The following is a 27,365-nucleotide window of genomic DNA, read 5'->3' as shown; positions in this document are numbered from 1 at the left end:
CTGAATAGGGGCATAGACCTGTGGGAGTGTCAGGCAAACTTTTTTAATCACCTCAACCACCAACAACACTATTGAACTTCCCCCTCCGTTGGCAACTCTAAAATGTTACAATACAACTTACTGTGTTTCCTCCAGACTTTTGTTGCTTTTTTCATTGAGTGATGTTATGTGAATTGGAAAACGCACTCATACCAATTCAACAAAATTATATTCTTGTTACTGGTATAGTAAAGATTGAAGTTGAAAGTGACATATTTATATTTGTTCCTGACATCCATGACAACTTGGTCCAGAGAGCATTCTGAAGATACCTTTTGGACTTCTTTTGTTTTATTGTCTTAATTAGGAGCAAATGAGTACTTTGTTATATTTTGGCCCCGGCGTGACAAATCCTTCCTGGTTTCAAGAAGTGGAAGCCCCAACTCCGTGTGATCTGTTCATCAGAACCACAAAATGTCTTCAGGGTTTCAGCCTGAAATCCCCCAGAGAGACTCGGCATTGACTAAAGTGTTGAGCCACGTTGTGAGCGCACCCGCAACTTATCGTCTTAACCTTTCACCAATTTAAAACACGTGCAGCTCAAAATACTCGAGCTCTAAAAGAAGCCCAAAAACCAACTCCAGTCACTTTCGACGGAGATTGTCTAGATTACCTTTGAAAAGCGCTCAGATGAGCATGCATGGTGAGGAGCAAAAATAATAATAATAATAAGTCCTCACCCATCTGTTTTCAGTAAACTAAACTTAATATGACTTCAGTTGTGGGAAATAAAAAAGTGCAATAAAAGCTGTTCAAGCAGGAAGAAAAACGTCACTTTGGGCCCATCATTCAATACAACAAATAAAGGTGTGTGAGCATAAAGTGTTAAGATAAATATAGTTCCAATCTCTCCTGCAGCCTTTGACCGTTGTTTGTCTCGATCTGACCATAATGTGGACAGGAGGTGATATTAGCATGTGTGTAGTGAACGAGGGCGGAGTCAGAAAGAAGAGGACCTTGAAGATGTGTTTCACTTCTGTTTGTCACATTTGGAATTATTCTGCTAAAAGATTTGATTTCCACCACTGGCACGGGGTGGACATGAATACATGTGAGTCAACACGTCCTTTTATTTTGGGTCTCCAGAACATGGAGAATGTCTTTTGTTATTTTCATATTTTGTATAAATGTGTGTGTGTGACATATATATTTATACAAAGACATCCGTTTTCAAAATTGGCAAGCAAGTGATGTCTTTTTTTTTTTCTGTCAGGTGGTTTTCACACATGCTCGATGCGACGACTTCCTTTTCTTGGTGACGGTGGTGAAATGAAGCTTCCTGTCACCCAACGTTAAGGTAAAGGCAGCTTCGTTCGGCGTGACATCACTCTCGCTTGAATTGAGGGCAGAGGCGACATTTTTGGCGTTGGGGAACAAGTCCAGGAAGCTGCGTCAATAGATAAGTCACCAAACGTAAGTGGCTTAAATAATGTCTTATTTCCCTCCTGATGTTGACTTTCAAATTGCTTGTGGAACAACAGAATGGACATCTGGCTGGTTGGTTCTCACTAGGTGACCCGGTGTTTGGCGGCACACATGGAAGGTCATTGTGGTCTCTGGACCCTGCTGCTGTGGGCTGCTATCATCTCTCCGGCCTCCTGTAAGTAACCATTGCTTTGGCATCAGAGGAGGAGTGGTTGGATCGGTGGGCTTTCTGTCTTTGACAAACGTAAAGTTGTTCCTCCAAAATGTTGCTCTTTAGTTCATACGGAGTCTTTTTGAAAAATGAAAATTGTTGCGAGAGCACAGTTGACGTGCCGCAAACATTTCGACCCGCAAACATGAACAAGTGACAGCTTTGCGTGCCCCTCAGGCTATAAAACGTGTTCAATCAAAGGCTGCTGGTGGGAAAGAGAAACGTTTAGCACAACATTCTGTTTCTGTTCTGCTTTGTGTGGTGCTGGGTGCGCACTCGTGCGTGTGCGTTTGCGTGTGTGTGTGTGTGTGTGTGTGTGTCTGTGTGTGTGTGTGTGTGTGTGTGTGCGTGTGCAGGAGGTGATGGAGATATTTTGGGGTTGTTCCTGTAAATTCAATCTTTGGAGACTGTCAGGATATAAATGACATACACGGGCAGGTCCATCCACATTTTTAACCTTTATTACACTTTCCTTTTACTTCTATAGATTATATTTCACTTGAGGTCTTTAATATATAATCAGGCAGTAATACCCAGTATTTAAACTAACGTTAAATTATTTTAAGACAATATAGTTTTGGGCTTCAACGCCCATACAAGTGCGCATATAGAATGCGGTGAAGGCTTGATAAATGTCTGTCACATTAGTTGGAGGCAGTAATTGGAGTAAATCAAAGATCTGTCAAGCAAGTGCTGGTCACTCTCTGGTGTACCTCCTCGTGTCAGCTGAGAAATATTCAAGCTTGCCTGTATCAAAATCAAGGCCTGGGGACTCACTGAAAGCAAACCGAGTGTGTCCACGTCACGTTGCTCGAGAAATTCATTTCTTCTTTTCGTTTTGGCAGAAAAAAAACGTATGAGAATTCTTGAAAATAGCGTTTACATTTGGCTGTCACTATTTTTCATGACTTCTGAATTCAAATGACATTTGTTTTGAAGAAATATAATAATCAAATGTCAGGGCAATTGTGTATTCATAATAATGTGTTGGACATTTGGACACATGTGAATTTCATAGTCATGATGGCCCTCTGAGGGAAACCAAAACCACAAAGTACAATGATGCATGAATTAATGGTTAAGAATTGACTTTCTTTTGTAGCTGTACCTTGTTGGTACTGGGAACATACTGTAAGTATACAGTATATTTCTAGGGCAGTGGTTCTTAGCCTTGTTAGAGGTACTGAACCCAACCAGTTCATATGCACATTCACCGAACCCGTTATTCGTGTAAAATAAAAACATAATTATTATTATTTATTTTTTTAACAAATTCAAGACATTAAAAAAACACATTTATTAAAAACTGAAAAAAAGTCAACACAATTAGTATAAGTATAAATTGTACGTTTTTTAATCTTGCACAAAATGAACCAGCCAGTGATGGCCAAGCGGGAGGGTCATAACTAATTGACATGTTGAGCCGGGTGTGTCTTACCCTCCATTGCAGAGGCTCCGTTGAACCCTTGAGACTGATTCACCAAACACCAAGGGTTTGATCGAAACTAGGCTAAGAACCACTGCTCAAGAGTAATATTTAGCCAAAGTCACACTTGAACTTCCAAAGCGATGCCATGTCAGATTCACAGTCTGGATACTTATGGATTGTGTTGACCCCTGCCACGGCCTAAATATTTTCCACAAGCATGTGTGAACAATTCAAATCAAGATTCTTAACACTTTCATGCACCCTGTAACCTGATAACATTGTAAGCTGTCCACTGTAGTAACCACTGTCCCTGGAAGGGTTAACAGAAAGTTTAATTCAAATCCGGAATCATTTCTGTCTCGATGTACCGTATTGGCCCGAATATAATGACGGTGTTTTTTGCATTGAAATAAGACTGAAAAAGTGGGGGTCGTTTATATTCGGGGTCCCGACGTTATACCCATTCACGACGCTAGATGGCGCCAGATATAATTGAAGCGAATGCTGAACTTGATTCCCCAGGCCAAAGCGAACCTCTGTCACGAAGAATAAAAATAAAAATAGCGATAGCACGAAGAAGAAAAAATAAAAAATAGCGGTAAGAAAGAAAAGAGAAGAAAATAATCGGCCAGGTTAACCGGCAGTTGTGGAAAAGTTATGATGTAAACTTCAAGATGATGGTGATAAATGAGGCAGAGTCTTCAAACAATTGATAGATTAAGATATTAAGATTTGAATGAGGCAAAACAACATGCTTTTTTCTCTCAAATATATTGTTCTAATCATTTGTTTCAGATGTACTGTAATTATTTTCTGTATACAAATTAATTTGGTGTTCATAAAGTCTTTTTTCAAACTTGAGTCTTGGAAAAAGAGGGGGTCGTCTTATAAACAGGGCAGTCTTATATTCGGGCCAATACGGTAATTCAAATGAAACACACTTGCCTTAAGCAGTTAAAATTAACTATTTATTTACAAAGCGTTTCAGGTTTGATTACTAAATACATAATAAATAAAAATAAAAATAAATACAGGCGGCCCGGTAGCCAAGTGGTTAGCACGTCGGCTTCACAGTGCAGAGGTACCGGGTTCGATTCCAGCTCCGGCCTCCCTGTGTGGAGTTTGCATGTTCTCCCCGGGCCTGCGTGGGTTTTCTCCGGGTGCTCCGGTTTCCTCCCACATTCCAAAAAAAACCATGCGTGGCAGGCTGATTGAACACTCTAAATTGTCCCTAGGTGTGAGTGTGAGTGCGAATGGTTGGTTGTTTCTGTGTGCCCTGCGATTGGCTGGCAACCGATTCAGGGTGTCCCCCGCCTACTGCCCGGAGACGGCTGGGATGGGCTCCAGCACCCCCCGCAACCCTAGTGAGGATCAAGCGGTACGGAAGATGAATGAAAAAAAATAAATAAATACAACATCAAAATGTTGCGAAAACATAACCTCATTTGAGGAAGGTTTGAACTCAAATGAACTTGCATCGTTGCTTAAGCCAGCGATAATCGGGGCTGGGTTTTTTTTTTTTTGCCTTTAATAACCATACACAAAAGGATGATGATGATTCACTACTTCTTCAATTACCTATCCAAGGAATTCGAAATGTAGGTTTAAAATAAAACTTTTAGAACAGCAGTACTGGCTTTCAATTTGAAGAAGGTAGGTAACGAGGTTTCTATAAATTGTTTGAATCTTGACTGGGATCAACGTCCTGTTTGTTTTGGTTTGCCTGCAATGTATTGTATGTAGGGATTTCTTTGTTGTTGTTTTTTTTTTTTTTGTGGCTCTCGATTAAATTTGTTTACCTTCGTATTCATTTAAAGGTCTTGACCTCTCCCTCCCCCGATTAATAAGTTCTGAAGTAGCTTTATGGTACCTCTCGTTCACGTGTTGCGTAGGAAACTTCAAGTTGACCTTGTGGTGGTAAATATTCAAATGTCAAATTTGATTTGATGTGAATAAAATCAAGTCAATGCGCGGTGCTTGGAAAATTACTCGTGCAATGTTATTGGATAGACCAATTATTTCAACAACTAAAATTAGTTGACTCCCCAAGTACTGTCAAAAGTATGAATAGTAGCGTAACATCTACTGTGTAATGTAAACAATTACTCAACGTGCATTTTATTGCATTGGTCGATGCTCTCGAATCAAGTCCAAAATACAAAGTTGACCTCTTCCACATTTCATTGTGACTCGTCTTCATTTCCTGGCTGATTAGAGCAGCGCGGGCCAAACGTACAAACGCGAAAACGCAAGCAAGCGACTTGAGGAAAAAGTCCAGAAAAAGGGGAAGCGCAAAATGAAGAAGTTTAGTCAGAAATGCGAGACCCGCTGCGCATATAAAGCAGTTTGGGATGCGTATAGCTACAGTCACCGCGACACATGTTGGATGATTCAGGGGCAAATTGGATGAGACAAACTCTGTTCGAGGTGGATTCTGGCGCCAGGCAGTAATTTGGCTTCTGTTCATCACAAAACAGTTGTTTGTCACACTGCGTCGTATTTTCTCTTGATGCATCATGAAATGGAATCTCTCAAACCTTCCATAGATACCACCTCCGTTCAAGGCTGCGTGTGTGCGTGTGTGTAGTGGTGAAATGTCATGCAAGTCTCATGCATCACCCCCCCACTCCACCCGGAGAAACAGAGTGCACTAAACCACATCCTGACTATCACTGTCATTGTTCGCCTCATCAACTTGCTTTCATTCTGATGTGCACTCTGAAAACAACGCAGACATTAGCCGAACTCTTGTTCTTGTTCTTGTTTTAACTCTTGAGGCCAGCCGTGGTGAACAACTGGATTTCAACTTCATTGTCTGTAGTATTTTACGATCAAGAAAATATATATTTTTTAAATTCACTACAGTGCCAGTGTTTTATCACATTGGCACTCAAGTGAATTTTTTTCACATTCTGGTTGTAGTAATTCTAAGCTCCTGCAATCATTAAAAAAATGAAATCAAATAAAATCAAAAATCAAATAATGCCGGTGTTCTTTCTTGAGTGAAACCAAATGTGAGAGAAGCGGCTGGTGTCAATGCAAAGCAGGAAATGAGGCCTTGCTGTGTCGTGTCGTAGCAACAAGCTCATGCTGCACTTCATCTGTTCTCTTCCCATGAAGTTACATCCACTCTTGACATTTGGGTTGTAGTTTTCTTTGTGTATTTTGATAAGCCAAACACTGACTGATCACGGCATTAGAGACACAACCCAAATGTTTTTAAAACCGAAAGCATCTGACTGTGTCAATCAAAACTGTATGACTGTATTTGACACAAATCTTATATGCATGTGTAACCAAATTCCTGATCCAATAAATTCTTTTAAAATACCGGTAGATAAATACATGGGGAAACTCTTCTACAATGTTTCTTACTGCTGTGAATCATAATGAAACATTAAATATTGTAAAAACATTTAAAAATAAATAGTCAACTGATTGCTTTAATATTGATATGACGATAGTAAAACAGATTATAGAATTCATAGTGCGACCTTTTACATACATATGCAACCTCTCATTTAAAGCTGGTATTTTTCCATCAAAAATGAAAACAGCAAAAGTCAATTTTTAAAAGTGGAGAACTACACTTATTTACAAATCATAGACCAATATCACTACTACCACAATTCTCAAAAATATTAGAAAACTATTTTCTTTCAGACTTGATAACTTCATACATAAATATGTGTTATTAAGTGAAAATCAATATGGCTTCAGAGAAAAACGGACTACCTCAATGGTAGTAATGGAGCTTGTGGAAGCAATAGCCACTAACATAGACAACAACGCATTTATTTTGGGGATTTTTCTAGATCTAAAAAAAGCTTTTGATACAATAGATCGTAGTATATTATTGAATAAATTAGAGAGATATGCTATTAAAGGCATAGCATATAAATGGATTGAAAGTTATTTAGAAAACACATATCAGTATATGCAGTTCAACAATAAAAAAAAATCTAACCTACTAAAGATTACCCATGGAGTTCCTCAGGGGTCTGTGCTTGGACCAAAACTATCCATCTTACATATAAATGATATCTGTAGTGTCTCAAAACAATTCTAATGCCTCCTATTTGCTGATGATACAACTTTCTACTGCTCTGGAGAAAATATGAAACAGCTCCTGAAAACTGTGGAAAATGTATTAAACAAATTAAAAAACTGGTTCGACAGGAATAAAATTATCACTAAATTTGAAAAAAATCTAAGTTAGTTGTTTTTGGCACAAGACCAATCAAACACCAAGTTAAAATAAAGGTAAACTCAATTGAAATAGAACGGGTTTATGAAAAGAAGTTTCTTGGATTAGTAATAGTTTACTAAACTATCCTGGAAGCCACACATAGACAACGTTAAAATAAATATATCCAAAAGTATAGGGATCCTCCACAACACTAAGGATGTGTTAAATAAAAGATCTTTGTACACATTATACTACTCATTATTACTTTCATATATGTCCTACTGTGTGGAAATATGGGGAAACGCTTGCAAAACAAACACACTCCCTGTTTTAAAACTACAAAAAAAACAATCAGAATAATCAATAGATCTTAATATACAGAACCCACAAATCCACTATTTATCAAATCAAAATACATAATAACCTCCTTTGCCAAAACATCCAGAAGCTCTTTGAAATTTGAGAAAGTTGTTATAATTTAAGGGGTACTAACCAATACAAAAAATCCAAAACAAGAACAAACATCAAGCAAAGGAGTGTATCAGTAATGGGTGTCAATCTGTGGAATAATTTCGAAATGGACCTGAAAATGAGTAAATCGCTTGTCGAGTGTAAAAACAAATTCAAAAGATTAGTACAAAAAAAAAACTACACAAATCAGAGTGAAGCTGATAAATTTGATATATCTATAACATATAGTAATACATCTGAATTACATTGATCAACTTATTAAATGTATTAATGAAATGTATGAAATGTAGTATTTATTGTGAATATGAAAACATGGATATAAAGTTATGCAAGAGTGAGTATGTATATACAAACCAAGAGCTGAAAAGATAGATACGTACAGTACACATAAGGATAAAAGCATTTGAAGATATGTTGATTTTTTTCCTTTATTTTTGTATTGAAAAACTCACCTCATACGTTGCTACATAACAAGGGGTAGGACTAGATAAGTTTCTTCCTTCTTCCTATTCCTTTGAACATTGAATTGTGATGATGACTGTTTTTTTCTTTTCCTTTTGATAATTTTTGCTTGCCTTCACTTTTGTCAATTTGTTGTTGTATTGTGTTTAATATGTTCAATAAACAAACAAACAAACAAACAACAACAACTACTACTACAGTTGTGCCTTGTGATTACCGGTATGTAGTCACATGTACAGTAAATAATCTTTCCTTTTCATATAATGATCCATTTTCTCTTCTGTTTCTAATTGCAGGTCAAAGCAGAATAGGTGAGTGACAATTGATTGTTAATTGCACACAACACAATTGTTCATATTGGCAAACATGGCAAAGGGCTACCAGACTGACGTTTGAAGTAATTCATCATCCTTCAGACTTCCAACACAATCCATCCAGGATGAAGTCTAACCTTGATTTTGTTTAAATTAATTTTCCCATGAATGATATTAACTATTATATCCATCCATTTTCCGTTCCACTTATCCTCACAAGGGTTGCAGGGTGTGCTGGGGTCTATCCCAGCTGTCTTCGGGCAGTAGGCAGGTGACACCCTGAACCGGTTGCCAGCCAATCGCAGGGCACCCAGAGATGAACAACCATCCACGCTCGCACTCACACCTAGGGACAATTTTAGAGTGGTCAACCAGCCTGCCATGCATGTTTTTGGAATGTGGGAGGAAACCGGAGTACCCGGAGAAAACCAACGCAGGCCCGGGGAGAACATGCAAACTCCACACAGATATCTATCGTCTAAAAATATCCTATATCCATATACTGTATAAGCATCCATAAAGAAATACATCTGTATGGCAATGTATTGTGAAAATGTAGTGATTTGTAGTATAGTCTTTCACATAGCTGACGTTGGTACATTTCAATTCCATAACCCCATAGCACCCATTATCCAAACCACTTCTCCTCACCAGGCTCACAGGTGTGCTGGAGCCCATTCCAGCTGTCTTTGGGCAGTAGCTGGGGTACACCCTGAGCTGGTCGTCACAATCACAAATTGGGACACACTGTGATCAATTCCCATGCATGTTTTTGGAATGTGGCAGAAAAAAACAGATTACCCGGAGAGAACCCACGCATGCACGGGGAGAACATGCAAACGGCACACAGGAAGGAGCCCAGATTTGAACCAATGACCTCTGCACTGTAAGGCAGATGTTCGAATCAGTCGGCCACGCAACGCCTATAAACATAAACAGCATAACGTTTAAATAGACAGATGTAGTAGTAGACAGATGATAGTGTTTTGTTTTTGTGATGTTAGAACATTCAATTGCCACAACAGTGTAAAAAGTAACTGTTGATGATTTGTATCTGCTCCACCCATCTTGTTTCGCACCTCTCTTCATAAGGGTCACGGATGTGCTGGAGCCTATCCCAGCTCACTTTGAGTAAGAATCGGGGTAAACAGCCATTCAAACTCACATTTACGCATTTGGACATTTTACAGTCTTCAATGAGATGAAGAAGCTGTTTTTAGAATGTGGGAGGAACCCCATGCAATCATGGTGAGAACATACAATCGCCACCCTGGAAGGACTGAGGCCAGATATGAACCCGGAGCTTTGACAATGAACGAAACATGCTTCATTAAATGCTTTGACATGCTGCCATTTACAGTAAATCACAAAGCAATTTGAATTTGGGCACCCACTTATTCGTCGTTGGATGTTGCACAGTATCCAATCCAAGGAACGTTTCAAAGAAATCAAGACTGACATTAATATCCACGCCCACCTGTATCTCCTCACTTTGATCACCCGATCCAGTGTCATGCATTGTTCACTGTGTCTGAATGAAGACTTTCAATGTGTGCATTGAAGCATGTATGACAACAGTGTGTTCTCGCTTCTTCAGCTCCTACCTCAGCGAGCTCCGCAAAGGAAACCACAGACGCGAAGATTTCAAACAGCAGCTCAACTGTCTTTCCCACAAACTTCCCTCAGATCTCTAATGAGGAGACTACTCCAAATGGTGAGATTTTTCCGAATAGTTAACCGTACCGTAATTTCATGTGACTAATCCGCAATTATTTGGGAAAAAAAATCCCCGTTCTGTACTTTGATCAGGGGTTGATAAAAATGAATAAAATTGTTCACATTTTCTAGCCGTTTACCAGTTCATGATCGGCCAGTAGTTCGCAAAGTGGGTGTCGGTCGATCCCATGGCATGAAGTCAGTCACTGCCAGCCAGCCCAGTTTTGGGTTTTTTAAGCGGAGGATGTTTGGGAATCCTTGAATTGATGTTCTCTTGGGCTGCCACTATCGATTTTTTTTTTTTTTTTTAGACTCGATTATTCTATGGAAAAATAAAATAATCGGATAAAATTCATTTAGCATGAAACTTGAATGCTAAGTAGTTGTTATGATTATGTTTTTTTTAACTTATTATTGTTGTTGATTTAGACTTTTTAATGGATCAAACAAAATGAATCCATGATTGACCCAGCAACCTTTTTTCAAACGGAGCTCCTTCTTGGCTACTGATGAATGCAAAGAACTAAACTTCGGGGCTTCAGGTTCAGCTTCATGTACATGTCAGTTGCAGACTACGGGTGCAAATATTTATTAACATGATTCTTTTCGTAATAGATTAAACTGGCAATTCTTTTTTTCACAAATCGACTGTGATGCAGTTATTGCAGTGATTCCTTAGGAGGGAGGTGATTGGGGGTATTTTCACACATCTAATATTTTCCTTGTTCTCTCCCAAAACAACACAGAAAATTATCCACCAGCAATGATACCCATTCAGTGTGAGTACCACTTTACTCATTCATTGAATTGTTATTTATTTATGTATTTATTTTTTGTAAATGACTAACGAAAGTGGTCACAGTCACAAACATTGAACACGTTTGTTTGTGTTCTGCAGGCTCCTACACTGTGACACCCATCAAGTATGGCTTCAGGTTCAACATCAGCCGCTCTTTCACTGGCATGTACACAATCATTTTGACCGAAGATGGCGTGCCACTGAAAAAAAACTATAATGAGACACAGGTCGACGTCCTGAAACTCAAGCCATGCACTGCATATGACCACCAAGTGCAATATCCCGCCAGTGATGGCAACATTGTAACTTGTAACTTCAGCAGTGGTACTCGGAAGACCTTAACAAGAGACATGAGTGAGTAAAACGACCTTCCGCTCTTTGACGGAATTGTATCTTCAACTAAATTTCACGCACTTATTGTATTGGTCAAAACACATCTGAGCATGGCATGTATATTTTAGGCCAAGATGACATCACTTTTGGCAGATGTAAGACTAGTTGTCTTTCACTCTCCACTAACTGGAATATCAGCACGTCACTGTCACTTCCAAATCATGCTCACTTGGAGCAATGTGACAATAATTTGTGCATCAGACCGGCCTACGCTGCCATTTGCTCTAATCTCACGACAACTTTCACTTGTGCAAGTCGAAATTCTTCCTTCACGCGAAGAGAGTTCATCAGTGCGGGTAAGTTTTAACTATACTGCCTTTGCAAAAGTATGTCACAGCCAATTGATCTGTATGGTTGTTTTATTCCGCAGATTTCCTCCCTGGATTTTCAAATGTAATCCCACAGAATGTTTCGCCGGGCCTTCCTGCAGAAATCACAGCAGAGTTACCGCCCCGATGCTCCAATCTCACCGTTGTTTACTCTTGTCTAGGTAAGTGGAAAAGCTAGAAAGGGTGACGTAAACATTGTCAGTGTGTGCTTGTGGATCTTCTCATTCATCCGGGTCATTTCTTTCTGATGGGTCGAATCAAAAGCAATCGCAATGGCAATCGTAACCGGACAGAGCAGTCCAGTTGCCATTGTCATTAGATTCATATAGCAGTTGCTGTTTATCTAATATTTTCTTTAGCTTATTTAGCCCCACGAAATGAAAAATGGATCGATTTATTGACAGTATCAAACAAAACTGAACATTAACACTTTTGCAAACGTTTTGGGTGCAGCTGTTGTATTGAACCTCATAAGATTATACAACTGGCATATGGCTCTATACACATTCTAATACCTGAATCCCCAAAAAGTTGTGCAAGATTATGATGTTGCTTTGACAGTTTGTCAGCCAAAACTAAATTTTCTGTTTGACTCTGCATGGCCCACGGCGGAATAATTTCTGATCTTGTATCTCCAAAGGAAGTGTGTTCAGTGGTAGCTCGAGTGGCCCGATTTTTTAAGTTGCCAGCCAATTCAGGCAATTTTTTGTGTTGAGTTGAGAGAAACAATTTCTCTTGGGCACCAAGTAGTCGCAGTAAACTTCACAAAAAGCAACAGAGGCCACTCACTTGCTTGAAGCTTTTTCTCTTGCCATTTCCAGTTGAGGTTCCAAAGTATGAGTTTTACAAGTACCGTAGTTTATTTTCGTGAACCAGATCACTTCTGAAAGTCCCTTTTTTTGTGCGTCATGCATTTTGTATTATACTGCCCTTGATGGCCAAGAAAGCGCATACCAGAAGCATCAAAATTTCAACGGGCATGGAAGCAAAAACTTGTGATGACCAAGTTGTTTAACTTGTTATATTACTGTTATGTAACAGACGTTACAGAAATATTTCTGGTGCTGGAATACAGTAACATCATTTTCATTCATTTTATTGTCTACTCAAGGCATAACTGCATTTTTTTTCTGACTCAGCATCCAAATTGTTTTTTGCGAGGGGAGGGGTTTGTTTCCCTATTTTACAGCGTTGCTATAACAGCTTAATTAGCCGGAAAACTAAATCCTTCGAAAAGTTATTTGATGTTGAAAACAAGGACGTTACGACCATGCAACAGAGAAATGAGTTAAACAGATAATGTCGCTACTTGTCACGTTGCTACTGCCCATCAGTACCACTCAAAAATCTGAACATACATTCTCATGAATTTGAATGAAAACTGCATTGTGAGGGAATCCAAATTTGAGTGTGAGCCCAACATTTAACAAAGAACTAGATCAGTGTTCTCAAACCTTTTACCACCCAAAAATAATAATAATAATAATAAAATAAAATAAAATAAATAAAAAGCTGTTCAAGGACCACTAAGCAACATTAAAATAAAGTTGTGTAGTTTGATTGAATAAAGAACAGGTTTTATTCATAATAATATTATTCAAGCTTATCGTACGCAATGCAAGACACTCAAACAGCGGTTCACAAACCTTTTTCGAGAATATGAAACAGGTGTACTCAGTGACTCAATCAAAGTGTTACACATGAAAGTCGGATAATGAAACTCAAACGAATAAAAAATAAACATCAAAACAGGCTGCAGGCTCCGGCCCCTTCCAGGATCCCGATTGGATAAGAATTGTAGAAAATCAATGTGGCATGATTGTGAGATGTTTGATGTCTTTTCAGATGGTAAAATCCCCAAGAACGTGTCTGATCTGGAACCCTTCACAGACTACAACTGTACTGGTCAGATCTGGGAGTTTGATGTCATCAAAGCAAACCTGCCACCACTTTCTGTCAGGATTGACTGCGGTGCGTTGAAATCGGCCGCAGTGAATTCGAGACAACTTGTACTGTTGAAGGTATTACGTACACATATGCCGAGCAGGTTTCAAGGTGGATACTTGTGCATCCACAGATCTTGAAATCCAAACTGTAGCGACCAGCAATACTAATACATCTGTCGTACTGGCATGGACGGCAACAAGTGTGAATTGTGCAGATGTCATATCCGGACTAAATCAGCTAACATATGAATGCACATGTGTGTCTCAAACGGAAAACAGTAAAGCAGCATCTGGTAAGTAAGCGAGATGCCCTCTGGTGTTCAGGAGAGGAATATGCTTGATGACAAACCAAAACTTTCAAATCATTTGCTAGTCTTGACTGTGTCGTCTTTGCATACCTATCATGCCGACGACATAAATGTCAAGTCAGAGGATTATGTCTCGAGTAACAACTTGTACAGAGAGAGGAGAGAGAGCACAAATGTTTCTCTTTTTGGATTGCAAGTAAGACAAATTGACAACAAGTCCTCCTTCTGTAAGACTTAAAAGTGTCTATTAATGAGGATGTTAATGTCGTTGGCCTGTTGTAATTACATTGTGTGGAAATTGATGTATTTTTTTCCCCTCAGATATGGCAAGCAAACAAAATGAGACACACATTGGTTGTACCTTTGAGGGCTTGGATCCATACACCAACTATACATGTGAAATCCATCCCATGTACGGGAATCAGTCTCTTGGACAAGCAAAGAAACAAAACTTCACAACTGCCATCGGGGGTAATCATTCATTGCTCTTTGATGTCCAATAATTGTGTTCATTTTCTTTCATTTCTTCTCATTTCTCTCTTTTGTCTTTGCCTCTCTTTTTGCTTCCTTTCTATATTTCCTTCCAACATACAAAAGCCGTCTTGAAGGTCCATCCTGCCACTAACGAGTACCAGTTACGAGGACAAAAAAAAAAAAAAAACACATCCACAAAAGAAAACAAAGATATTTTGGCAGAAAGGGATCATCACGTGGTCTATGGTCACGTGCCATGAAAACCTTTGACTTATAATAGTCATGAGTGTCAGTAGTTTAACTGGCCCGGCCCCCCCAAACATAAAACAACTTCACCCAGAGAGTGACTGTACACTCAACACACATGACACCACTGCCGCTTTTCCTCATGTCTTACAGCAGGGGTGGCCAACCCGTGGCTCGCCAACCGCATGCGCCTCTTTGGCTGGTTCAATGCGGCTCCCGCGCTTTCACACGACAAGCGTTGAAAACGCCTCGGTGGTGGCAATGTCATTCAAACAACGGTGCTAAATACCTAGAACGTACTACGTCAGCCTATCATCAATCCTGTTACTTGATTGACATAGAGGGCAACCAATCAGATGACCGAATCACCACTTAAGCGCAAACAACGGCGCTAAGCTAGTCAGCGAATTACCTCTGAAGTCAAGGCAGGGACTGGTCCCAAGTCGACCACAAGGGGTGGGAGGAGGAAATGGGGGTGCGCACGGGGGGGTGAGGGGGTGCGTGCATGCATGTGTTTGTGTGTGTTTGTGTGTGTGTGTGTGTGTGTGTGTGTGTGTGTGTGTGTGTGTGTGTGTGTGTGTGTGTGTGTGTGTGTGTGTGTGTGTGTGTGCGGATGCCCATGTGTATGTGGCTATTTGCAGTACAGTAATACAGGGAAAAAAAATGTTTTTTTTTCTCTGACTGGTTGGCCAGCCCTGTCTTACAGCAACTCCAAAATTGTCATCTAGCGGTAATGAGTGGCCAAATGAGCCACTTGCAAATCTCATTGGTGCTTGGGTGAAAATCAAGAGGTCACCCAACGACAAGCGCTTTTGAACGATAGTACATCGGTGTGTGCCTAACTCTCCATCTTAATGCTCGCAGGAACTGATGAAAAAGATTTAAGCCTTTGAACACAAATAATTATCGACCTCTCTTGATTCTTCTCCTACCACCCTCCCCCCCCCAAAAAGGGCTAAAATTGTACATTTCTTGACGACATTTATTTTGTGAATATCTTGAAACTGATCAGGAAGAGGGCGGCCCGGTAGTCCAGTGGTTAGCACATCGGCTTCACAGTGCAGAGGTACCGGGTTCGATTCCAGCTCCGACCTCCCTGTGTGGAATTTGCATGTTGCCCCTGGGCCTGCGTGGGTTTTCTCCGGGTGCTCCGGTTTCCTCCCACATTCCAAAAACATGCATGGCAGGCTGATTGGACGCTCTAAATTGTCCCTAGGTGTGAGTGCGGATGGTTGTTCGTTTCTGTGTGCCCTGCGATTGGCTGGCAACCGATTCAGGGTGTCCCCCGCCTACTGCCCGAAGACAGCTGGGATAGGCTCCAGCACCCTCCGCGACCCTCGTGAGGATCAAGCGGCTCGGAAGATGAATGAATGAATGAATGATCAGGAAGCCCGGGAACAGACAGAGGCTAAGAAAGCTACCGGACAGCGAAACGAATGAGAGTCAGGATGTATGATAAGCCCAACAGAAACAAGACAAAACAATACATTTATTTATTCAGCCTATTTGTGTTTTGCTGGCAGGGTTGGGAGATGCAATGCATTACAAAGCTAGCGATTTACAAGAAACATGAATTTTCTCACCAATTAAGTCAGGAATCTGTCATGGGTACGCTATAAACACATTTCACAACAATATGCGCCTGTATGCATTATTTCCGACCTGTGTTATCGCCATATCCCGGCGTCGCACAGACGTCCTAGTCATTGCACAAAGGTCATGAAATTTTTCATTCATTTTAACTGTTGTCTCCCTGCAGTTGGTGGTCAGTGCATGGTGTATCAAACGACACAGTTTTAGAATCGATGAAATCAAAAACATCGACTTTTCAGCAGTTGAAGTAGTCCAGATGGTAGCTTTCTACATTGAGCCCCATTCAAAGTTCCATGCCGAAGAAATTCCCATACCCATAATCCATCAGCGCCATCAGAAATCTGTAATAGGTCTGTTGCCACAGCAATACTCAGTCAAGAACGTCTTCATTAGCTGCCCCTGAAATATTGATAGCCTAAGCTGTAAAACAAAAAAAAAAATGTAAAAAATGCTAAATGATCATACTGTACACTTTTCCCCCCCCCTCACAGTTCCAGAAGGCATCACCAACCTGCATGCAGTTGTTGTAAACAACAATATAATCGAAGTGAAGTGTGAACATTCAAATAAGTTTAATGGACCCAAGAAGAAACTCAACGCAATACTTTATCAGGATAAGACAGTTGTACAAAGACAAAATAAAACCAACTGCAAATTCCTCTTCCAAGATCTGAGCTACTCTACAACCTACCGAGTGGAGGTGCGTACATCCAATTTGTTTGAAATGTGGCTTTTACTTCCCCTCTTACTTTTTGATTCGGAACGTAATTGCTGTCAAAATAATGTTCTGCTGTTTCAGATATTTGCATCCAACCAGGACTTCTCCAGTTTTGTCTGGGCAGAATCTCTCAGCACTCATTGTAGGTTTTTTTTTTTCTGTGTGTGTGTGTGTCTCTCTCTCTCTCTCTCTCTCTCTCTCTCTCTCTCTCTCTCTCTCTCTCTCTCTCTCTCTCTCTCTCTCTCTCTCTCTCTCTCTCTCTCTCTCTCTCTCTCTCTCTCTCTCTCTCTCTCTCTCTCTCTCTCTCTCTCTCTCTCTCTCTCTCTCTCTCTCTCTCTCTCTCTCTCTCTCTCTCTCTCTCTCTCTCTCTCTCTCTCTCTCTCTCTCTCTCTCTCTCTCTCTCTCTCTCTCTCTCTCTCTCTCTCTCTCTCTCTCTCTCTCTATATATATATATATATATATATATATATATATATATATATATATATATATATATATATACATACATACATACATATGTACCCACACACTATAAAATAGCTGATATACTGTTGTCCTGTCCTTTGGCAGACAACGACAAAGCCCTGACAGGGTTTCTTGTCTTCCTCATCATTTTCACATCTGTGGCGCTCCTTGTGGTCATCTACAAAATCTATTTAGTGAAACGCCAACGATTCCGGTAAGCATATTTTACGGCATGATTATGTCCTCATCATATCGTTCTTGTGTTGAATTCTTTTACTCGGCAATGCACAGTATTTCCAGAGACAGTGTCGATAAATGTGAATTCAAATTGCTCTTGAGGAAGAAACAGTGTAACTGTGGTCATGTGATCTTGGTGTTTGTTTGCAGAGACATGAGTGAAAACATTCTTCTAATCCCCAATGCAAGTGAGTCCACGGAATACAACAGAAATTTGTATTTTAATGTCCTAGATTAAGTGCTGTGCTCTCAAGAGTTTATATGACACTACAAGTGAGTTGAATGCACAATGTACGCCCGTTGGTCCAGTGGTTAGCACGTCAGCCCATATGCAGAGGTCGTGGGTTCGATCCCGGCTCCGCCCTTCCTGTGTGGAGTTTCCATGTTCTCCCTCGGCCTGCGTGGGTTTTATCCGGGTACGCGGGTTTCCTCCCACATTCCAAAAACATGCAGGGCAGGCTGATTGAACACTCAAAATTGTGACTGTGAGTGCAAAAGGATGTTGGTCTCTGTGTGCCCTGCGAGTGGCTGGCAACCGGTTCAGGGTTTCCCCCGCCTACTGCCCGAAGATGGCTGGGATAGTCTCCGGCATCCCCCGCGACCCTTGTGATCGGAAAATGAGTGAATCAGTGTTATTTTATAACTATGACTCTGCAAATAAGAGACAATGGGAAATGTCGGTTTTATGCCAATCACAGTACACTCCCTTCCGTACTGGATGAATGCACCTTGACTCATTGTACTGCAAATATAAAATAAAGTATAGCGGTCCTGTTTTGACGTGTGTCTCTGTTGCGCCGTGGTTTGTTCTTGTACAGCTTCTGTGGAGCCAATTGACGCCAACATCTTGCTGGAAGCATATAAAAGCAAACTGGCTGATGAGGGCCGCCTTTTTCTGGCTGAGTTTCAGGTTGCATTCTTTTGTATTTTGAGCTTATCCTTTGGTGCATTCATGATATATGAGGGGAGGCAAACAATGAAAAATAACTTTTTGCTTTCAGAGCATCCCCAAAATTTTCACTCGTTACACGGTGAGAGAGGCCAAGAAAAACTGCAACTTCCCCAAGAACCGTTATGTCGACATCCTACCATGTATGTAGTCGCTTGGTGCCTTGCAGCCAAAAAAGCAACTACACACTACAATTTTCTCCTGCGCGGTCAAACATTTGCTTACTTGAACAGACGATTACAACCGAGTCCAGCTGAACACGGGAAACGGAGCGGCAGGATGCGACTACATCAACGCCAGCTTCATTGATGTATGGAAAACATACAGTGTATACTGTACATACTACTTGTACTAAAGTTGAGCTGCATGTAGCTCTTGCAGTTGATGTTGCGCGTTTTTGGGGGGGAAAAAAAAAAAGTTAAGGCTCAACTTGTTGCTGTTTGCTCCTTCTGTGCAGGGCTACAAGGAATCCAAGAAGTACATTGCAGCTCAAGGTACCACAATGCTTCCTGTCATACACTCGCCTTATTATCCCTCATGTATTTTTTTAAGTGTGGGCATGCGTGTGAATGTCTGTGTGATTTACAGGCCCAAAAGAAGAAACTGTGTGTGATTTCTGGAGGATGATCTGGGATCAGCGGTCTTCTATCATTGTCATGGTGACACGCTGTGAAGAGGGAAACAAGGTAAGAAGAAAATACAACCTTAAAAGTCAAGCATCATCCATTTTGGATTGCTCATAGAAAATATCGCCAATGGTGACCGAGTAGTTAGCGCGTCTGCCTCACTGCCGATCGAGATTTGGAAGGCGACATCGACCACCCTGTGTGGTGTTTGCATGTTCTTCTATGGGCTTTTTGCGTGGCTTTTTTCTGGGTGCACCGGCTTCCTCCCAAAAACTTGGGTGCAGGTTCATTGAAGATTAGAAATTGTGCACCAGGGTGAATGTGAAAAAAAATATATATGTGCCCCCCGCCCCCAAAGGCCCGCCACAGACATCAAGTGATTATGATGGTGTGTTTGCAAGTGTTTTCATCAGTTTTTATGTTGTGTTGCAGAACAAGTGTGTGCAGTATTGGCCCTCTTTTGACCAGGAGACAGAGATGTTTGAGGAGTTTGGTGTCGAGCTCAACTCAGAGGATCACTTCCCTGATTATTCCATCCGCCGTCTTAACCTGACCAATGTAAGTCTGCTGTATAAAAAAAAAAAAAAAAAGTCTGTTATTGCTGCAGTGCGTTGCTAATGCGTCGTGTACTGCGTGTCATTTCGTGTGCCCAGAGGAAAGAAAACACTGAGAGAGAGGTGACCCACATCCAATTCATCAGTTGGCCTGACCACGGCGTCCCCGAGGAGCCACACCTCCTCCTGAAACTCAGACGCCGTGTGAACTCCTTTAAAAATGTTTTCAGCGGGCCCATTGTCATCCACTGCAGGTAGGTCCAATTCTATGGAGGTGTTCGAGTTTAACATCTTGATTATTACAAATGGATTGATTGTCTTGCCTGAATAAATACTAAGAGGCAATTCAAAGCCATGACTTTGTTTTTGTTGACCTTTTACCCAAATAGCGGCTTAACAAATTTGACTGCTTTTTAGTCAGCACTCTCATCATATCAAATTGATCCCCTCACTTTGTAAGACGCCAAGATGCAGACATAGCCCTTTATAGTGCAAAGAATCATGTTAGGTAACTAATAAAAGATGATCGAAGTGCTTCACTCAGTCAAACATAACAATGAAATATGTTTCAATGAGTAAAGTATCTGTAAATGAATAATTAGCCTCAAATGCAGTAGTCACAAAGAAGAATCTGCAAAATCATTCATCCGAATTACAATGAATGTAAAGTTTTACTGGTCTCGCATTTATTGCGTTATAAATGCATTGATAACGATAACAAAGAAAAGCCTCACTCGTGACCGTATTTTTCAGTCTTTCAATACTGTGCAGTATTTCAATGAGTGGCCTCAAGCACACGATGATTGTGCGTGAGCACTGACCAGTCCCTTTCAAATGTCTCTGATTAACTCAACAGACCTTTTTTTTCCTGTTGTGCTTTCCTTCTTTTCACACGCACTCATAAGTTCCAGTTCCTTTGTCTTTGACGCAAATGCTGCACGCATGTGTTTGTTTATGACTTTCATGCACTCATGCATTTGTTCAGGGGGTGTTCAACCATTTGGAGGCCCAAGCAAAAACCCAGTCACTCCATATCCATGTGCTGCAAAGTCATCAACTAAAATGTGTACATTTGATTTGAAAAAAATTACAAATCTCTAATTTCCAGAGCTAGATAAAGTCCTTAACATACTTGTTGTGGGTTACTGATAAGTGAATCATCTCGACAATTGTACTGTGATTGTGAAGAAAATTAATCAATATTTACTATAGTTTTGATCGCTTATATACTTACTCCCTGATGCAGAATACGCAAATCTTCAAGATGAAAAGTGTTACTGGTCCCACTCTCCACTTCATCTCTACGTGCATCCTCCCTGATTGTGCAACTGCAACTGGCAAGAGCGTTTGGCTCCTGCTGCTGTTCTAATTTTGATCCTTTTTGTTTGTTTGTTTGTTTTGTTTCACTCGAATCTGCCAATGTGCAGTAAGAAGAAAGGAATTATCCACCACATGAGAAGGGCGGGAGAATCACTCAGAACGTTCTGAATCGATTAAGCATTATGAGCTATTTTTAAACATTCGAATTGAGATAAAAAAAAAAAATTGCTTTAAAAATGAAGAAAATGTATTCTTCACTTTTTATGGTGGCGTCACACCAAAGCCAAAGAAAGAGCAAACCCCAGGCGCAGTAAATTCCTCAAATGTACACTGAGCGGGAGTCTCGTGAGAATTTTGTGCAACTTTAAAGGCATATATTTCCAGATTTTGTTTCAGTGTCAAATTCCACCATGTTGACTTTGACACTGGAAATGATTTGTTTTTTGAACATTTGAAGTGATACGACAAGACAGGAGGACGATGCAGATATTATTTTCATTATTTAATTGGAAGTCCAGTTTCTCATTCAGCCACGTCCTCCGTTTGATTGCCACTGAACTCATCTTGAAGTGATTTTGCTCGACAAACAGCAACACATTTTGTCCTTGTTTAGCGCCGGAGTGGGCAGGACAGGCACCTACATCAGCATTGACGCCATGATGGAGTGTCTGGAGGCCGAGAGCAAAGTGGACATCTATGGATATGTTTTCAAACTCCGCAAACAAAGATGTTTCATGGTTCAAGTGGAGGTAAACTACACACACACACACACACACACACACACACACACAAACACTAATCCCATATTTATCCATAAACAGCAATAATATCAAAGTGATATTTTATATCCAGAAATGTCATAAACAGAGCAAGCAAAAAAAAAAAGAAAGAAAGAAAAACTTCCAGCCGGTACATGTATTTTAAACGTGGCTACTTATTACTAACCTGTACGTCTTTGTGACAGGTTTGCTGGGAGTCAGAAAACAAATTTAACACTCACCCATGACAAAATGAAAATTCAAAACAGTTTTTAATGTTAACTGTGAGTATGCTAACATGTCGCATGCTAATCTTGTGCCCGAACAGACAGTTGGTAGTGTGCTAATTTCAACGGAGAACTAACATGCTAGCTAGCATTTGGTATGATAACACAGTGTTCCCCAACCAGCCGCCACTTTGTAAATTTAATAAAAGATGAGTCTAGAAGCTGCTGCACTCATTCCATCAGAATTCTTTTCATTTTATTCGTTCAAGAAGCTTATCAATTGCATAGGTAGGCTCATGTTCGTATCATATGATTGTACAAGCAAGTGCCGTGTGGTTGTTTCTCTCCACAGGCCCAATACATCCTGATTCACCAGGCCCTGTTGGAGCACAACCAGTTTGGAGAAACAGAAATCTCACTGTCAGAACTCCATAGTTCACTGAGCATACTGAAACAGAACAACTCTGACAATGAACCAACGTTACTGGAGTATGAGTTTGACGTATGGCATTTTTTTTTCTCTATTCTTATTGAAGTTACCATTTCAATCCCTTTCCTTTCCCGTTCCTTATTTTTAAACGTACGACAAATTCTAAAAATACAATTCTAAAAATAAATGTGAAATACTGTCTTGTAATACTCAGAGACTTCCTAACTACTACAATTGGAAGACATCCAACGCTGGGATCACTGAGGAAAACAAACAGAAGAATCGCTGTTCCTCTGTCATCCCCTGTAAATATGACAACCACTTTTCACACACAATACGGACAAAGGCATTGGGTAACTTTGAAAAGAGTAAAAGAAGACTTCTGCAAAGATTTTCTGCAAGCTGTTGGAATGTGTTTGTCAGAGGTCACTGATGTTGGACCCAAGAGAGGGCCTCCTAGCTCACAATTTCTGTTTTACTTGAGCAGGAAAAAAATAGAGCTCTTGGCCAAACAGTTCCCCCATATTTGGAAAGTGTCCCATTTCCTTTGTCCATTGTGATTTAAATTTGAATGTTAAAAAAAAAGCGTTCAAATCATGTCGTATGTGTCAACCTTCAGATGATTACAACAGAGTCTTGTTATATGAGGGGTCGAGTCAGGATAGCGACCATGATGAAGGTCATGAGGAAGCATCATCTGATAGTGAAGACGATTCCGAGTCCACTAAATACATCAACGCCTCCAGCATTCACGTGTGTATTATTTATTTATTTATTTATGTTTGCCGGAAGTTACAGTAACTACCATTCCTGGTGTGTCGTTTGTGACTGTGTGACCGACATGCTAACCAGTCGTCTGCCATGGCGCCCTGAAGGCAAAATTAACCTTTGAAATTTAAAGCAGTAGTTCTTAGCCTTTTTGGAGGTACCGAACCCAAACATTTAATATGCACATTCACCGAACCCTTCATGAGTGAAAAATATACATATTTTTTTTTTAAATGCAAGACATTAAAAAAAAAAAACCCACATTTATGACAAAGTCAAAAAAAGTCAATAAAATCTCAAGAGATAAGTATACTTTTTAAAATTATTATTATTATTGTTCGACTACTATCACGACAGTCACACGTTGACTACGAACTAAATTTCCTCCAGCACTGATTGGACAAGCAATATCAGCCAGTGATGGCCAAGCGGGCATGTCATAACAAATCTACGTGTTGCGTCGCGTGTGTCTTACCCTCCATGGCAGAGGCTCCGTCGAACCCCTGAGACCGACTCACCGAACCCCTGGGTTTCGATCGAACAAAGGTTAAGAACCACTGATTTAAAGCATGGTTTATCTTCGGTTCAGCCTGCAAATCAACAATTAGTATAAGGGAGAATACGATCAAATTCCATCTTTTATTTTATTTAACAGTCTGTTGTGGTAAAAATATTTGTTCCTCAATTGCACCTTTTCTGAACTGGGCCTGTATGACATTTTCAGTGAAGATCCCTGATAGCCACCAATAGAGAGATTTGATGTTTTCTCTGCGCACACAGGGCTACTGGGGTCCACACAGCTTCATTACAGCACAGACTCCTATAGCGAACACTGTCGGTGACTTTTGGTTGATGGTTTACCAGAAGAAAGTGTCCACCATTGTCATGCTGTCAGGGGCCAGTGCTGATGAAAAGGTATTTCAAATAATAATCAGACTCCAACATGTATTCGCCATATCAAATGAGGTTTTGCTTGCTTGTCCATAGGAGTCTGCGTACTGGGAAAAGGAGAAAAGCACCTTTGGGGATATTGAGGTGGAGGTGACATCAACAGACGCGTCTCCCAATACGATCAAGCGTGACATGCTGATTAATCACATCAAGGTGCCGCAACCTTCATTCACTCCGTTTACATCCACTCTCACTCAGTATTTAATTTCCTCCTAATTCTTTGGTGAACAGAGGAAAGAGAGTCGCCTGGTGAAACACGTCCAGTTCCTCAAGTGGGTCAATAGAGAGCTGCTGGAGAATCCCCAAGATCTGACGGACATGATTAAAGAGGTCAAGCATAATTGTGACTGTGGCAAAGCCCAAAGAGGCCCCCCAGTTGTGGTCCACTGCAGGTAATCAACCGTGCAGGGAAGTAGCATCACCTGTCGATCATGGACTTGCATGACATTGAAGGCGGTTTATTTAACATGAACACCACATAGTATCCATTTATTATTAACCCTTTCATGCACCCTGTGATCTGATCACATGATAAGCCTGTCCACTGGAGTAACCGTTGTCCCTGAAAGGGTTAAAACACAAATATGGAAGTAGTATCAAGTAGTAGTAGTAGTAGTATCAAGGCTGCTGACAGGTGGCGCTTAAAAAATATATATAATAAAACACATTGCTATAACTGGAAATGGTAAAAAGATGTCAGAAAGGATCAATATAAAACTTGGTTTGCGCCACTGGTTTGAAATATAGAAAAACATTTGTTACAACATATCATCAGTAGGTTCGTCAAAGTCTACTGTGTTTCATGCTGTGAAGTGATGAGCAATTTGTGTGTGCGTGCGTCTGCGTGTGATGTTTCTCCTTAGTGATGGCTCGTCCCGTTGTGGTGTTTTCTGTGCTCTGTGGAGCCTGCTCGACAGCGCTGAGAATGAAAAGGTTGTCGATGTTTTCAACGTGAGCCGAACCTTGCGCAAGGACCGGCAGGGCATGATTGCAAGTCTGGTAAGAACTACAAGTGTGTTCAGAGTGTGGATTTGCTGATAACGCGGTTGCTCAACTTGAACGTGAATCCACCGTCAAGTCATTCCTTTTCAGCATATTGCGCTTTGACTCCCAAAGTCATTGTGGGGAAGCAACCCAGGTTACATTTACACCATAGGAGAGTCTTGCTGACAAACACACGAAACATGGCACGCTATTTCATATTTAGTACATTACGCGCGTTAATTGAATAGAATGCTTTTTGGAAATAAGACTGAGAGAGTGGCCAGCACATCAGGCTCATAGGTTAATTTAAGACTCGGAGTCAACCATAAGTTTGATTGTGTTCGTGTGTAAATAAATGGCTGTTTTTCTTCCAATATGTGTCCCGTGATCGCCAACACTAAAAATGTACCTAAAATCAGCTGGGCAGTACAAAGCAACATCGAAAACTGATGTTTTAAGTAACATGTTAATCATAAATACAATTGGAAAAATAAGTGTATGTAACAAAGTAAAACAACTACAAGATCATTCAATTGTGAACAGTGTCCATCGTGAAGAGTGTCATCATTGCTTTTTTTTGGAAGCGCTCTTAACTCATTCAGTTCCAACCAATTCTGGACCAAGTCTGAAAAGACATTTAAAAACGTCTTTGGGAGTGAATGAGTTTTAATTGCTATAGATTTAAAAGATTGTTAACCGGTGAATGAAACAACCAATAATGGTGTCACAATTACCTTGAGGCATGGTGGACATGCACAGATTACTGTGTGTGCCACGGAAGGTGAGTCTCCAGACATAAATGCTCAACACAGCTGACTTAAGAGTGTACACTGTGATCTTCGTTTGTGACTAATGTTGACTTGAGCTGACGAAAAAGCAAAACAGACTCCCGTGCGTGAATTTTCTAATGCTCAGCGATATATTGTATCTCTATATTTGTCTGCCTCCTTTTAAACCATTGTGTGCTTTTTGACAGGACCAGTACCGGTTCTTGTATGATGCACTGGATGGGGTCTATCCTGTCCAGAACGGAGGGATGAAAGCAGTTCACGCCTCAGAAGCGGACTCTGTCCAATTGGTCAATGAAACATTAACAGGGCAGGAAACGGAAGAGAAGACTGCAGACGTAATCAGCGATACCGAGATGGGCCAGCAAGAGGCTGCAAAGAGTGACCCTGTGGTGCCCCAGGGAGGGCAAGAGGATAAAAAGGAGGCCGAATAATTATCCGGCGGCCTCACGGAGACGCACGGTGTCACTCTGGAGGTCTGAGGGGTTGCACGTTCATTTGCACCCACGTGCGCTTCCATGGGATGCTCCCCTGTGGTCTGCAAATCATATTTGGAACCAAGCTAGATGTTGTTTTTGAGGCCTCGAAACCTTCCATTTATTGGGGATCTTTCCAAGTTATGTGAGCAAGCAATACGGACAACACATTATTTTGTTCAGGTTTCTGCATCTTTTACTTTTGGAATGCTTTTCTTAAGCTTGTGGAAGATGATAAAAATGTCACCGGGCCACATATCACTTTTACCGCATCTCTTAAAATGGGTGAATTGACCATCATTGATTCATCTGAGAATTTACCGGTACTTCAAAATGTTATTGTGTAACTTATTACACGATACTGCTTTCTTCAGTAAGCTATAAATTTTTTTAATGATCTTCATCGGCCTTGATGTCTGTATTAAGTATCTTTGCTATCATGTCTGAAAAGTGTCTGTACAGTACTTGTGTGACTTATTGAAGGTACGGTACTCTAATTCACTAAAGCTAGCCAGCGTGTATGTCGAGGAGATTGCAGATGAAAAACGTACAGGCTAAACGGGTAAATTAATGGTTTAAAAGAATGTCTTAAGATGAAGATTTTAAAATGCATCAATATGGTCTGTCATTAAAATAAATAAATAAATAAATTAGCGAGTAAATTGTGAAATCATTGTGAAAAGTTTACCCAAGAATATTAACATTCATCTAAAAACACAAGTGCAATGGTGTAACAAGTATTTTTAAAAAGTTTTTAAAAAACAATCAGA

The 27,365-nt window shown here is 40.4% G+C and overlaps 1 protein-coding gene and 1 long non-coding RNA gene across 4 annotated transcripts; both read left to right on the top strand.

Moving 5' to 3' along the window:
- Positions 1 to 960: 960 nt before the first annotated feature.
- On the top strand, positions 961 to 26,820 carry ptprc (protein tyrosine phosphatase receptor type C). Of its 3 annotated transcripts, none has more exons than XM_052073900.1 (32): positions 961 to 1,094; positions 1,253 to 1,452; positions 1,552 to 1,639; positions 8,523 to 8,537; positions 10,138 to 10,254; positions 11,003 to 11,035; positions 11,155 to 11,409; positions 11,517 to 11,744; positions 11,819 to 11,938; positions 13,623 to 13,748; positions 13,855 to 14,016; positions 14,353 to 14,502; positions 16,836 to 17,044; positions 17,144 to 17,204; positions 17,633 to 17,741; positions 17,915 to 17,952; positions 18,583 to 18,674; positions 18,766 to 18,856; positions 18,947 to 19,023; positions 19,171 to 19,207; positions 19,302 to 19,399; positions 19,772 to 19,897; positions 19,993 to 20,147; positions 21,827 to 21,962; positions 22,551 to 22,700; positions 22,843 to 22,933; positions 23,248 to 23,381; positions 24,177 to 24,311; positions 24,384 to 24,500; positions 24,579 to 24,739; positions 25,211 to 25,346; positions 26,308 to 26,820. In XM_052073900.1, the coding sequence occupies exons 3-32, from the start codon at positions 1,576 to 1,578 to the stop codon at positions 26,551 to 26,553; spliced, it is 3,669 nt and encodes a 1,222-aa protein (XP_051929860.1). In that variant the 5' UTR covers positions 961 to 1,094; positions 1,253 to 1,452; positions 1,552 to 1,575; the 3' UTR covers positions 26,554 to 26,820. The 3 variants fall into 3 exon arrangements, with proteins under 3 accessions (XP_051929860.1, XP_051929862.1, XP_051929861.1); XM_052073902.1 differs by having other exon boundaries at positions 13,855 to 14,020; positions 14,363 to 14,502; XM_052073901.1 differs by having other exon boundaries at positions 1,521 to 1,639.
- Positions 1,647 to 2,924, top strand: LOC127605999 (uncharacterized). The gene is made up of 2 exons (XR_007963704.1): positions 1,647 to 1,977; positions 2,032 to 2,924. It is a non-coding gene; the product is annotated as an uncharacterized LOC127605999 (long non-coding RNA).
- Positions 26,821 to 27,365: the final 545 nt, after the last annotated feature.

Source organism: Hippocampus zosterae, chromosome 8 (assembly GCF_025434085.1).
Source record: "Hippocampus zosterae strain Florida chromosome 8, ASM2543408v3, whole genome shotgun sequence".
Lineage (NCBI taxonomy): Eukaryota > Metazoa > Chordata > Actinopteri > Syngnathiformes > Syngnathidae > Hippocampus > Hippocampus zosterae.
This window is presented reverse-complemented; position numbering and strand designations above follow the sequence as displayed.

Coding starts and splice junctions, on each gene's coding strand:
- ptprc (XM_052073900.1), top strand. CDS start 1,576: ATGGAAGGTCATTGTGGTCTCTGGACCCTGCTGCTGTGGGCTGCTATC. Junction 11,939..13,622: donor CGTTGTTTACTCTTGTCTAG/GTAAGTGGAAAA, acceptor ATGTCTTTTCAG/ATGGTAAAATCCCCAAGAAC. Junction 18,675..18,765: donor TTTTTCTGGCTGAGTTTCAG/GTTGCATTCTTT, acceptor TTTTGCTTTCAG/AGCATCCCCAAAATTTTCAC.